At 36.6% G+C, this 15,068-nt stretch overlaps 3 protein-coding genes across 7 annotated transcripts in view; all 3 read left to right on the top strand.

The window, feature by feature from the left end:
* LOC117208591 overlaps positions 1–15,068 on the top strand; it is a 280,013-nt gene that overhangs the window by 146,892 nt on the left and 118,053 nt on the right. The window lies entirely within an intron of this gene.
* Positions 2,550–6,525, top strand: LOC117208597 (BMP-binding endothelial regulator protein-like). The gene is made up of 7 exons (XM_033449831.1): positions 2,550–2,707; positions 3,462–3,702; positions 4,612–4,721; positions 4,792–4,911; positions 5,163–5,312; positions 5,423–5,482; positions 6,181–6,525. Exons 1-7 carry the CDS (start codon positions 2,623–2,625, stop codon positions 6,369–6,371), a joined length of 957 nt encoding a protein of 318 aa, XP_033305722.1. The 5' UTR covers positions 2,550–2,622; the 3' UTR covers positions 6,372–6,525.
* Positions 6,900–10,512, top strand: LOC117208596. Of its 2 annotated transcripts, none has more exons than XM_033449830.1 (7): positions 6,900–7,100; positions 8,025–8,268; positions 8,691–8,800; positions 9,138–9,257; positions 9,525–9,674; positions 9,790–9,851; positions 10,209–10,512. In XM_033449830.1, exons 1-7 carry the CDS (start codon positions 7,016–7,018, stop codon positions 10,236–10,238), a joined length of 801 nt encoding a protein of 266 aa, XP_033305721.1. In that variant the 5' UTR covers positions 6,900–7,015; the 3' UTR covers positions 10,239–10,512. The 2 variants fall into 2 exon arrangements, with proteins under 2 accessions (XP_033305721.1, XP_033305720.1); XM_033449829.1 differs by having other exon boundaries at positions 6,901–7,100; positions 9,790–9,855.

Here is a 15,068-nt window from a genome sequence, read left to right as displayed (position 1 = left end):
GTGGCAAGACGATGAAATTTATTACGCTAGAAGGGAAGACCACGATAGTACGAATAATTCAAATTCGATGGATTTCCTTGTTTTATTCGCAGCATCTATTTTTAATTATTCACTGATCCCTATAGTATCTTAATACGAAGTTATGGTTCTTGCGATTGCTATGAATTTCAGGTTATTCCTTTCAAGAGCTATTTATACGCTCGATAATTTGATTCGCAAGAAGAATAAATTTAAAATTATTTTTAAAATAGTATTTAAAAACAGGTAAAAGTACGTAAAAATCGTATTTACGAAACATATTGCTTACTTTGCAAGCAACTTATTGAATCTTCTTCATTACTTTTCGAATCTTTAACGCTTGGATCAGTCGTTTAATCGCTTGCTTTTTACGTTGAAGATCAATTATCCATTCTAGGAAATTACAAGCGCGACTGGGAATTTCCAATTCCAACAGTTACTTCCTGCAGGACACTAAGCTACATAAAAAATAAAATTCTGTTCGTATCAAACGTTTGAATTTATAAAGAGGAAAACACATGAAAATTACGCAACGTATTATTCGTTGAATGTTAAGTGAACCTGTACTATCCACTTGTGTATAGTCTACACTATATACATCGACTATTAATGACCACTGAGGCATAGCATATTATTTGCTTGGAATTGAATTACGTGCGCTTTATGAAATACCGTCTTCGTCGAGTAAATAAAACATTAAATACAGTGACATTAACTGTCGGTACAGCAACTAGATATTTTAATGTTATCGATATACATATTATTGATCGAGCTTATATCGAGCTATTTTATCGACTAATCGTATAAATTAGGTTATCATTAAATGATGATTAAATTTCGATGTGTATACTTCTATATATATATAAGTTACACAGATCATAGAAATGTATCGAAGAAGAAACTCGTAACTTATTCTAATAAGATTCGTACGGTAGCACTGCATGAAGCAAATATGAAAATGTTTTATTTAAGCATTAGTGAACTGTGTTACGAATAAAAAGGCGACCGATTGAATACATCAGAGGGAAAACTTGATACTTTATTCACGGAGATAGGATCAAACAAGTGGTTTTCCTTGAATAAACAGCTATTCCTTAAGGAATACGCAGTTTTTTCAACTAACATATCTATCACGAGCAATACAAAATATACATTGTATTGTATTCAAGAGCTTAATATTGTATTCAAAGCTTAATAATAATTACAATAATTGCGATAGTAAGGCGGATTCTAACTGTATGCCAGTAGTTAGCGTATTACATGCATTTTGAAACTATATCAGCAGCTAATTTCACTTCTATTTCTGCTGTTGTTGTTTTATTATATAAAGTCGTAACAACTGCCGGCCTTGTTACAGACTATTATCTGCGTTAAAACAACGCACCTGTACGTTCTCGTTTTTGCTGCAGGTCCTGCTATACCCTAAGGCTGCAGGCGATGTGTTGTTCTTAAGGCAAACATGGCATTACGTACTCGTATTAATAGCGAAATAATTAATGGATATTAAAGGAAACGCGGAACTATAACTACCGCTTTTATTCATTTTCATAAAGAAAGATTAAAATTGAAATGTTATTAAACCGTAAAGGTATACGCATAGATTATTAAAGGATAGCAAATTAATAGCCACATAAAGCCGAGCTGCATCATTTTCTCATTTTCGTCTAAAGTTAATCACGTCGTATTAAATATGCGATAATCGCATCAAATTTGGATGGTAAAAGGGGGAGAATAATTAAAGTTGATTTTTACTTTCTCGCCGGCAGGCTGAGTCGCAAAGTTCCACAGGGGTGTTGGGAAGGGGGCAGGGAGCATTATCGGAAATTGCTTAAGAAACTTCTTAATAACAACTTTCTCAGGTATTAACACAAATTATTTTCAACTTTTTAGTATTAGGTTACTTAGCACGAAATCTTTTTAAAGCCTCTATACGATGTAACGCTTATATCAAGTTCGTCTTAACGTCTGCCAGTAAACAAAGTGGAAACAATAGAAAAACTGGAAGCAGATTGACGAGATCGATGATCATGTCGTGACGTTATTCGAAGCAAAACAGATATTTCAAATAAGCGATCTTCAAATTCGAGAGAAATCGATAGGCCGATTCGATGATCGTGGAATATCGACAAAAACCCGATTAAGGGAACGTTCCAAAAAATTTGCAAAAGAATGTCAACAATAAGTTTGAAGTATAAAGAGAAGTATCAATGAAGAGATCTTAATAATTTCTAACACTAAATCTAACACTGATGATTTCACAATATAATTGAAATCATCGCGGAATCTAAAAGAGATATTAAAATATTGTGTAACCAGGAAAACAACTATAACGATTCAAACATCGTCTTTTTCTCCGTCATACTTCTGTCCTATTCTATAGCGATATACGTTCGATGCTTACTGACTTTATTATTCTGCGCATCACGTTTCTCATTCTCTTCCCGTGTTGGTATTTATACGTCCATCGAGAAGAACACTGACCTACGTAATCCCCACTGCCTTCCACGTTCCGACCTATTCTCGGTATTCGTTCACGGTCAAAAGTATAAAAGATGAGAGGCGATAGCGACACGAGAATACACTTGAACAGTTGACGATTTGACGATGGCTGGACGCGGTAATTCTCGTTCGGCTGCTCAGAAATGTGCTCTTCTGATGTTCCTTGTCGTCAGTCAGGTAACAGGAAGAGGTAAGAGTTTGGTTTACGCGAAATTGTTTGGTGATGTGCTTGGTATCAATAGTTATCGTTGTGACTTAAGCGAAAAATGTATAAGTGGACACATTTTTGGAACCTACGTCGCGCTACTGTGAAATCGTTTATGCGAAACGGTCGAGGATTGTTACGGGACGATTATTGCAAACACGGCGATCACGGCGATTATTCATACCGCAATTTTTTAACTTCAGCTTCGCTTTGACTTTTAATCTTCTATTAAGTACAAGTTAAAGTGAAGCTGAAGTTAAAAAATTGCGGTGTGAATAATCACCGTGATCATACGATCAGTGCTATAGGAGTGGTCTCATTAAATACATGTACAGACATATAGGCTTACTAATGTAATGGATAATTGGTTATGTAAACAATACTTAGGAAAATGTACGTTTGCAATAAATGTCGTGTAACTTCTATATACATTTTCACATTTGTCTGAAACTCTGTAACAATGTAATGACGATAGACTTACCATGTCGAGGTTAAACAAAATCATTTACACAACGCACATAATATACTCAGAAGTTGTCAAATATTGTCGAACATTATCAAACAAAGTTTTTAGATATTCTCGTGAGTCACTGTACGTTCAACGTTAAAGAATTTGAAACGTGAATCGTACTTGAAGCTCGAAGGTCACGTTCTGCTTGTCTCACTGCTCTTCGCCTCCGCAAATCAACGAGTTTCACGCAATCATTTCACTCACTTTGACCACCTTTCGTTCCCAAAGAGGTTTGCGATAAAACCAAGTGTCCTGGTCCACTGAGATACTATGAGGCAATCGGCTGTACTCCCGTCTACGCGAATTCTGGCGATTGTTGTGCGGAATCGTACAACTGCAGTCATCTGGACAATTTGTCACGCGATAAATGTTACGCGAATGGAAACGAATACAGCCTTGGGGAGAAGCTGAAGCCCGAGGACGCTAATCCTTGCGACATTGGTTGTACATGTAGATCTTACCGTGATGTGTAAGTATATTTACGTTGGCCGCCATAATTGCGAATGTAGTTAACTTCTGTAACGTTTTGACGAGGTGAAATATGACAGATTCTGTTGAAACATTTCGAGTTATCGGTATATTTTACGACTTGTGAATCTAGACGTTTAATAATAAGATTCACGAGAGAAAAAACCCAAAGCCAGTGAAAATGACAGAGTTTAGATATTGTGTAATGACAAGGTTCTTGCGGATGCCGATTTAATAAGAAGAAATAAGAAGAAAATAAAAAGGAGGTTTTTTTCATATGATTCTTTTATTAAATTTATATCAAAATTAAAATTATATCCAATTTATTAAGCATGCTTGAACATGGCCAATTCCAGGCTGGACAAGGATAAATAACCGACAGGACGTTGATCTACATGTGAAAATAAATCGAAAGAGTAGAATAAAGTTTTATCGGAAGACAGGATGTCTTTTGAGAAAAATAAATTTTTAAATTTATCATACGCGTATAATTTACATCTAACCATATTCAGGATCCATTTTCTTGAAAATCTGCCATTAAACAGAAATATTATTTGACATTTCTTACTTATTTTCGCATGTACAATAATTTCCTGTCGATTGTTTACTCATAACCAGCTGATAATCAACCAAATTCAAGTATAATTTACAAAATTTCAAACTCGATTTTCTCGAGAACGAAGAATCACGTGCAGAAGCTTTATTCTGACATTTTTCTTTCTATTTTTCTACACGTTATTCGGCAACACCTTGTACAATCTGATATAGTTCAGTTTTGCTACCAAAGTCTTTCGTTCCTTCAACGCTAATAAGGGGAAATAGTTTCGGCAAATCTGCCATGTACACTACCACTGTTAAGCTTTTAAGGAGCATTAAAGCAATTTAACACGTCATTTTATTTCGTAAACAGTGCGGACTTCATATGCGCGGCCGTAGATTGTGCATTTATTACGCCGAAAGAAAACTGTTTCCTTAAACACGATCGCGATAAATGTTGTCCAGATACGACGCCGACGTGTTGTGAGTAAACAAAGTAAATTAAGATTAAATTTAGATAATCATATTCTTTAATCAAAATTTGACTATTTAGACTCGAAAGAAGACGAAATAGCGACTTGTGTGGTTGATGGTGTAACTTACCACGAGGGACAACATTTTAGTTCAATATCTGATCCGGACCTGAGTTGCATCTGCATGCCGGGATATACAGGTACAAAACAATAATTGACACCCAGATTTAATTCTTACCATGTAAATTTGATATTTCTTTAATTCTACCTTCTAAACTAGCCTTACAATCTGTGACAAAGAGAGAGAGAGAGAGAGAGAGAGAGATTGGAGTGTTGTTACATCGTTTTAATGTTAGAATCTCTGCAATTTCGATGAATAGATTAAAACTTCCAACAAAAAAGCTGGTTAGAAAATTACGTCTCGAATTTATAACATAAATTCAACGTTTAGGTGAAGACGTCGAGCCCTTCTGTAAGAAACCGAATCGTGACTATTGCTCCCCTCTGTTCCGAAACGCCGAAAGTATTCATGAGAAATGTGCACCAATGTTTTACGCAGATCAAAATCCACAAAAGGATTGCAGCTATGCTTTTAGATGTCGTAAGTTTAAAAAAGAAATATTATGTAGAAATTATTTTTTTCAACTGATTAATGTGTACATACACATACAAGAAAAGGCTATACTTTATAAAATTACTTCGTTTTCGCAGAAGATACAGGCGACACTGTTATTCATAATCATGCTAAGTCCGCGGATGTTTCTGACGAAGGTACGTGTATTCGTTAAAATTACAGTCTTATTCGCAACATAGTCCTTTGGATGAAATCCTTGAAAACTAATCTGTATTAACGTGTAATTTTATTCGCAATTGCATCAATTAACGTACTAACAATTGCGTAAGCATGTCTAATATCTTCGAATTATAAGGACAATATTTTTACGCTATGAACCTGAAAAAGTTTTAAACACCAACATATCTGCAGTTCGGACACCACATAAAATTTAGGCGACGTTCTTTCAGATCTACTAATATCAAACTCTTTAGATCGAGATTTAACAGATTTAGAGGGACCATAGATATTAACTGCGGTATTCGAAAATTAAAATTTAATTGCTACATTTTTATGTTTTACTTTCACTTAATTACTTCTCAACATGGGATATTATAGATTAATAGAGGGTTTTTCTTAAATCACGTAATGAAAATTTTATAAACAAGGAAGTGAAAGTTGTTTTAACGTCATTCTCCAGTGTTACACCGTCAGTATCTTTCTCTATGCCGATGATTAAGTTGAGATTAATTTTTAGAAAGACGTCGCTTAATTTAACCAGTTCAGACAAAAATGTATGAATAATTAAAACAATTTCATCGACTAACCTAATATTAATAATTGGGCGATTGATCGGTCAAGTATGGTGCATGCTTGTAGCAACATGATAGTTACCAGTGATAATTTGATATTACAGAGCACAAGATTTGTCGATTTGGTAATATGACGATGCACTTAGGCGACGAGTTGAGTCAAGGAACCAGCTATAGTTCCAATTGCGTAAAATGCGTGTGCGAGGTGCCTCCAATCCCGACGTGCCGAAGACTTGCGGACAATGATTGTCCGTCGCAATTTGGAGGTATATCGATTTCGGCACCAAACGTGTAACGTCTCATATTCAGGGACGTGAACAGTTACCACCAGTTATAATAATAGTACAAATAAAGCTATAATCATCCAGACATTGTAATCGAAATGCAATTAATAATTCCAAGTTGGAAAAAATGAAAAAATATATAAAATAAATAATTTTGAAATTGAAGAGTAATTCATTAGTCGACGTAAGATTGCCAGACATCGTCAGAAACCCGATTAATACCAGAACCGTATGTAAATCTTACAAAGAAATGTCAATAATATGAAATCCATATTTTAACAGAACTCGTCAGTGAGACGCTCTTGATTATTTTCAAAGCAAAGCGTTAGCGAGGTCATCGTAGAATCTAATGAAAGTGTTTACGAAACAAGCCGAAAGTATGTGACACCGAGGAAGAAGATACTACAATTCACACATCGTGCTTTTCCTCTGTCATAGTCTATGACGACGCTTGCAGACTTTACTATTCTACGTATCACGTTTCTCATTCCCCTCTCGTGTCCCTGTTTTCATGTCCATCGTGAAGAACACTAATCAACGGAACCCCTACCTTGCTCCGCAGACCGAATTATCCTCGGTGCTCGTTCACGGTCAATAGTATAAAAGAGAGACAATTGCGACACGGGAACACATTTGCACAGTTTGCGATTTGACGATGGTTAGACAGTGTAATTCCAGTTTAATCGTTCAGAAATGTGTTCTTCTGATGACCGTAGTCGTCATTCATGGAACCGGAGGAGGTAGGAAGTTGACTTACGAGAAATTGTTTGACACGATATGCTTGACATCGGTAATTCTGATCCAATCTGATTCGACGTTTTCCCGTGAATTACGTTTGCAATAAATATCTTATATCTTCGATATATCTTTTCAGGTTTCATTCACATTTCTCCAATCTAGTCACGATGGTCGTATCATGTTGCATGTCATACAGAATCATACATTCGTGTATCGCTGTAGAGGAGTTCATGAAATTATTTGCCATGGCTTCGTAGGGTGATTCTACGCCTGTATATCGGTAGAGGTCTACAAAATTGATTCTGACCTGCATTGGCCGAGCATAGAATTCAAGGCTTCTTTTTATTGCACTCTACCCTACTCGTCGTGGGAATCAAATAATTGTATATAATCGAAATTATAGGTCGTAAATGAACCGTTCTTTTGGAAAGAGAACTGATGATAATTGCAATAGTGTTGTTTGTATATTATAATGGTGGATCTGGACTATCTACGTACCACTGCAGATTCCATTTTCCCTACATAAGACAACAAGATGTGAGTACGTTACAAATAAAGCGAGCTCTGAAACTTTGCTTCGAAGCATCTTTTTCCAAGGTAGCTCGATTGAGTTGCGACCGATGTTTCCATTAAAACTTTTGTTCCTTCTGTATATAAGTAAAATACACATGCAATAAAATCAATTTTACCTTGAATTTCAAGTTCAAGGTCAATTTTGTAACTACTACCTTTTACACATGTCCACCGATTCAGAGATGTAGAATTACCTCCCAAAACCATGACAAATAATTCGGTTACTCGGTTACGGTTAATGGCACGTGAAGCTGAAAGGTTACGTTCTGCTTGTCTTATTGCGTTCCACCTCCGCAACTAAACCAGTTTCCTGGTAATCGTCTCGCTCAAATTGGCCACATTTTGTTCCAAAGAGATCTGCGATAAAAGAAAGTGTCGCGGTCCACTGAGAGTCTATGAGAGCCTCGGTTGTACTCCTGTCTACGCGAAACCCAACGATTGTTGCGCGGAATCCTACGATTGCAGTCACCTGGACAATTTGCCACGGGATAAATGTTACGCTAATGGTCACGAATACAGCATTGGACAGATGCTGAGGAGCGAGGACTCTAATCCTTGCGACATAGGTTGTGTATGTAATACGACTCTCGATGGCCTGTAAGTATATTTGCGATGTTAGTCGTATTTACGAATATAGTTCACTTCCGTGACGTTTCGCCGGAATAAGTTATGACAAGTCCAATTAAAACAGTTCGAGCAATTAAGTATTTGAATATTTTTGCACGTTCGTGGAGGAAGCACGATTCCACTGTGATCTCGTTTAATAAAAGGAATTATAATTAATTAATGTTTGGCATTAAACACTTATTAACAACTTCATAACTTAACTCAGTTCGAAGTAACTGTACGTAATCTTTATGTCATTCGATGTAATTTAATGTCACATAGAAAATCTTTACATAATTCTGTCAATCTGAATGATAGAAATTAATTCCCGTAAATTTATCGTGTGTACTGGTACTTTTATGTTTCTAGGGATTATTCAAGCGATATAACACGTCATTTTATTTTGTGAACAGCGCGGCGTTTGTATGTAAACCTGTATATTGTGAACATTTACCGGCGGAAGGAAATTATTACTTCAGATACACACATGATAGTTGCTGTCGGAATGCAACACAGATTTGTCGTAAGTGAATCGGTTAAATTAAGATTAAATGTAGGTGATCTCGGTTTCAGTGAATACGTACATCTCAAATGGAATTTAAATCTTAATTTAATCACTTTTAAGATTATCGCTTTTGATCAAAAGTGAAATAATTCTCCAAGTATCTGTACTTGTTTAATTTGACTGTCTTAAAATACATTTCACTTTACGCTTATCATCGTTCCGATTAAGAAGAGGAAACTGTCTTCTCTGAATGATTCACTGGTAGTATTGTCTATCCCAAAAGTATTCTGCTATTTTATTCCTAAGTTGAAATCATTTTTTAACAAAACAACGACAGTTTATATACTTGCTTTAGTCAAAGACGGAGAAGGAAGGCCAACGTGTGAAGTGGACGATAATACTTATTACGATGGAGATCTCTTTGAAACAAAATGCAATCGGGACCTGCGGTGTATCTGTATGCCTGGATACATAGGTATGAAACAAACAGTAACATTTTTTCCTCATGTCCCCGAAAAAATTGACTTCATACGGATTTATGGTTTCAAGTTATACAGCTTTACGTTAACTTTCACGCGAAGCTCTCACGTTGTAAATTTTCCACCTAGGGAAACTTCGTAATTTCAGAAAACTAGAGAGATTGAAATTTATATGTCTTTAATATCAGAACCACTTCGATCTTCAAGTACAAACAGGACTTGCATCGAAAGCCGTTTAAATTAAGTACAAATTGCTTGTTTAGGCGAAAATGTCGAGCCCTTTTGTAAGAAACGCAATCGCAGAGGTTGTTCCATTCTGTTCGGAAGTCCTTTCCTAGTTCGCCGGATGTGCGCACCTATGTTCGTCCACGGCCAGAATCCACATAGAGATTGCAGCAACTTTTTCAGATGTCGTAAGTTTATAAGAGAAATATCGTCTGTAAATTGTCTCTTCCTACCGATGGAAGTATATATATAGCAACTATGCTGGGGAAAAATGCACCTTATAACGTTACTTCCTTTTCGCAGCGAGCAGAAAGGATATCGTTATTCGTAACTATAGCAACATTGAGTTCGCAAAAGTTGCAAAGGAAGGTACTTACGTGTGTTCGTAAAAGATGCATTCTTACCTGTATTACATAATTTTTCATACATTCTTACCAGTAGTTGCTTTTTCTGTACTTGCAATTAAATAATTGGCATCGATTTCTAAGGAAGAGATGTTGCTTAACTTAATAGCATGTAATCTGAAAGCACTAATTTAAAAATTAGCTCTTGGCACGCACTAAAAGCGACTTTTAATCAGGACCACCTGATAGCTACCAATTAAAACAATTTTATCATCGACTAACCCGATACTTATCATTAGGCAATTTGATCAGTCAGGTGAGGTGCATCTTTGTACAAACAGGATAACTATCGACAGTAATTTCATTGTGATATTACAGAAGGCAAGGTTTGTCGATTTGGTAACATGACAATGCGCATAAACGACGAATTGAGTCGAAGAGCCATCCATGATCGCGATTGCATGCAGTGCGTGTGCGAGGTGCCTCCGTTCCTGACGTGTCAACGACTTCGGGACGAAAAACGTTGTCAGATACAGTACCAAGATGTAGTGATCTCGGTATCGAACCATATGGTGTAACGTCCCATGTATTGCCACGTAAACAATTATCGTCAGTTGTAACAGTGCTACAAATAAAGCTTTAGCCATTGATATAATTCTGTCCGGCAGCGCTCAAGTCCAATTTAATCAGCAAGTTTGATGATTAGTCTTTCGTAGTCGGATGTCGCTACAATGACAGCGTTAAAAATTTGTTTTCAAATATTTATTAACTCAAACTTGCTTCGACTAGATCGGCTAGTTTGAAAAATACAAAAATATATAACACGAAGAATTTTTAATTCAGAGAGAAAGTAAAATTAGTTGACAAACGATTGTGGAACATCGTCGAAAAGCCGATTAATCAAACGATATAAAAATCTTTCATAGAAATATCAATAATGTAAGTTTGAAGTCTAAAGAAAGCAAATTATTGATTAAATCATTGCGGAATCTAAAGGAAATCAACCAAACATCGTCCCTTTTTTCTGTTACATTCGTCAACGATATGCATATCGCTGTTCCGGTGCACCAATGACCGTAGAAAAGGTGACTTTTTTAAGAACCAAAGGAAGCCAATTTCATTTAGGAAAGCTCCTAATTAAATAATGACGGGAATGTTTTAGAATTTTGCGATAAATATGATTGTTTGCACTCTCTAGTTACTTTTAAGTATGTCTGCGACGCAATTAGCACTTACGTTATCGTTGCTACGAACGTCTCAATATTGCGACGCCTAAATTTTCCCGCGTAAAGAACGATGGCTTGCATTTTCAGTTCTCGTATTTTACGCTGGAAGTTTGAGACGATTTTTACGCCACCTTCTTTAAGAGTTTTCTACTTTGAGACGCACGCCCAGAAACTTTGAAAAGCCCTCAGTCTGGAGTGAACAGTGGAGCGTGCGGTAATTAGGAAAAAATATCAAGGTCGCGAATACTATAGTAGCTACTATACACTATCTACTAATTACTAGTAGATTATATACCAGTTGTTACTGAACGTAGTAGCGTTTTGATGATTTACCTTTACCTTTTGCCTATCACGTCGGTAAAATAGCACGCGATAGTAATCAAAACGTTGTATCAATTATTGTGCAGGCACTCATGTTTCCCCCTCTCTTGTGCATCCCTACCACTGGCGGTAGTTCGACTAGCAAAAAGCTCGAGGGGCGAACAGTTGAGTTCGAGCTACGAATGCGCACAGTTGTGAACGAAGATATCAAAGTGGCAGACTTTTGTTGTCTCTGCGAGTAAGCTTCGCGCAATAACGACGTTACTGCGATCTAGAGATGTTGTAATTGTAAAATTGTAAAATTTGTACGTACAGTGAAAATATTAGTAGTTCGAGACTAGTAACGAATTTATCTCAAGATCTGCAAATTTCCATTTTTTACGTCATTGTTGCATTGGAAGCTTGCATAGGATGCTTCCAGATTTTAGTATTTTACATTCTACGCATCACGTTTCTCGTTCCCCTCCTGCACTCTATGGCCATCGAGAAGAACACCGACCTAGAGAATCTCCACCTCCTTCCAGGATTCGAATATCCTCGGTATTCGTTCGTAATCGATAATGTAAAAGAGTCAAAGAGAGATAGTTGTCTAACTTGCAATTGTCTAGTTTGCAATTTGGCGATGGCTAGACACGGTAATTCTCGTTTCGTCTACGTTTGCTATAAATATCTTCCTTTATATGTACATGTTTTCAAATTTGATTCACACTCTGCTAGTTTAATCATGTATCATCATTAATCATATCACGGCACTGAATCATTTGCACATAATACACATAATACATATATTCACAGAACATTTTCAAATATTTTCGTCGACCACCGCGCATAATACACACACCCTTCAATGTACAAAAATGAAATCGAAACGTCGTATCGTACGTGAAACTCGAAGGTTACGTTCTGTCTGTCTCATTCTGCTTGTTTTCCACCTCCACAAATCGACGAGTTTCGTGTCATCGTCTCACTCGCTTTGGCCGAGTTCTGTTCCAAAGAGATCTGCGATAAAACAGAGTGTAGCGGTCCACTGAGAGTCTACGACTCTTCTCAGCTGTGTACACCTATCTACGTGAATTCCAATGATCGTTGTGTGCAGGCAACAACTGTAATCACTTGAACAATTTATCACGCGATAAATGTTAGCCGAACGGCCACGAACACAGCATTGGTAAGATGCTGAGACCCCAGGACTCTGATTGTTGACGCAGGTTGTAAATGTGGTAAATCTTTCAAGTGTATTTGCGCTGCTAGACGTAATAGACGAATTTTGCGAGAGGAATTATGACAGAGTCAATAAAACAGTTCGGGTGATCAACCATTGGAATATTTTTAGCACAAGTCGTTGGGGCATGATTATATGATGACCTCGTTTGCTTTCAAGGAAAGAAATTATAGTTAATTACCGTTTGACAGTGAACGTGTATTAATAGCTTAACAATCTAACTAACTTTATGTGATCTTTATGTCATTTGATATAATTTAATTTTGTATAGGAAATCTTTACACAATTGTGTCAATCTTAACAACAGAAAATACTTTCCACAGATTTATCGTGTATTCTTTCATTTTTAAGTTCTTAGGGCATATCGAAACAACATAACACGACATATTATTTTCTGAGCAATGCTGCCTTTTCATGTAAACCTGTAGATTGTGGACTTTCTTCATTGAAAGAAAATTGTTTCTTCAAATATGTATTATACATGGTAATTGCTGTACATGGAAACGCTATTGTCTCGAGTGAATTAGTTAAATTAAGATCAAATCCACAAAGTAATTGCTCCTATGATTTCAAACGTCGTAGGTTTCTAAGGAAAATATCGTCTAGAAATTATTTCTTCCTACGTAACAACTACTCCGGCAAAAGGATGTACTTTATAAAGTTACCTTTATTTCGCAGAAAGCACAACCGATATTGTTATTCATAACTATGGCAACGCTGAGTCCGCAGAAGTTCCAGAGGAACGTACTTACGCGTGTTCGTCACAAAAGCATTTTAACTTCTTCATATATTTTTACCAGTAGTTCCTTTTTCTCTAAATGCAATTCAATTGAGGTCGACTCTCAAAGCAAATGTTTAACTTCGCTAATGAAAGGGGTTTTAATCAGTATGATCATCAGGCATCTATCAAACTGCCAATCAAATCAAATATAGTTTGGTAATTAAAACAATTTTATCGACTAACCTAATATTACCTAATCATTACGCAATCGATCAGTCAGGAATGATCGACGGTAATTTCATCGTGATATTGCAGAACACAAAATTTGTCAATTTGTAACATGGTGATGCACTTAGGCAACGGATTGTGTCAGAACACATTCAATTGCATGAAATGCTTGTGCGAGCTACCTCCATTCCCGACGTGCCAGACTTCCGAGCAACGAACGCGGTATAAATCAGTACGCAAGTGTACAAGCTTCGTCTATGAACCAGTAATGTACACAATTATCGTCAGTTGTAACAGTTCCACAAATAAGGCTGTATACTATCTGAAATATTCCAGCCCGAAAGTACTTAAGTCTACTTAATTATCAAATTAAATTTTAGAATTCCTATGAAAATGTTGAGCGTAGCGTCTGTATTAAGTTTCTTATCTAGCACGTATCTCAATTTATTACCTCGTTTAATTCTGTGAGTTGAAATAAGAACTATAAGCAAGTTAAAATAAGAAAACCCTGGTAATTCTATAGTAACCGTGGCTGAATTACGTCAACCGAGCAGTGTGTAACTGTGAAATCTTTAACGTAACAGTAACCGCTAATGAATTATAAGTCGAAACGATTATAAATAAATAAATAAGTAAGAAGAAGAAGAAGAAGAAGAAGGAACGATAGGTTTCTCTAGAATTTTATCTGCGAATCAAGGAAACTTGAAAACGGCATGAAAATATTTGTAGACTTCTATTGCCTCTTGAAAATTTCTACCTTAAGATATAAAATACCGGGACCTTTGTCGCGTTGAAAGAAGCATCGTTGAGGCTTCGATATAGCCATCGATGATGCGAGCGATGATAACACCGATCGAAAGTTTCGACGATATCGTTTTCACGAAATTGCTCCACGCTCGCCGTAAGATCTCGTAAGTTTGCCGGAAGTGGTGTATGGCGCGTGAGGACGTGTGACCAAAATGGCGGAAGAAGTGAAGCTATGAGGGAGCGAAAGTTGCTGGCTACGCCATCGTTGTCACGTTAGGTCGATCGAATTTATGTTAGTTGGTCCCGAGTATTATGAGCATCGGTTCGATTACCAACGTAGTCGATATGTATGTATATCACGAACCGTGGCAAAGTAACATTTCCAAGTCATGCTATTATCCTTGTTGTTGCTTGTTCAGCAACATTGTCCACGCGGCGTTCGTGATAAAATTGATTATTGACGATAACTAGACCAAGTTTCTTTGTTGGATAATGCAAAATAATACGAAAATTATTTCATGTGCCGCTTTTGTTATAATATATCGGTAATGGATATGAGCGTTGCTAAAAGTTTCCGGCCGAGTTATAATTCTGTTTCAGTTGAAATTATGTATTAATCAAACTTTTTTCGCAAGCAATTTAACTTCTCGCAAGTTTCAGCTCAGCTATTGGATACATGACAAATTTTTCCATGAATAGCAGCACATGATGCACGTGGACCAGGAAAAAATTCCATGTACTTGCTAACGCATTGAAACGATACGTTTCTTAAA

The sequence above is a fragment of the Bombus bifarius genome, unplaced genomic scaffold, assembly GCF_011952205.1.
Source record: "Bombus bifarius isolate JDL3187 unplaced genomic scaffold, Bbif_JDL3187 scf7180000008140, whole genome shotgun sequence".
Lineage (NCBI taxonomy): Eukaryota > Metazoa > Arthropoda > Insecta > Hymenoptera > Apidae > Bombus > Bombus bifarius.
Note: the sequence above shows the minus strand (reverse complement) of the source record. Positions and strands in the feature narration are given on the sequence as shown.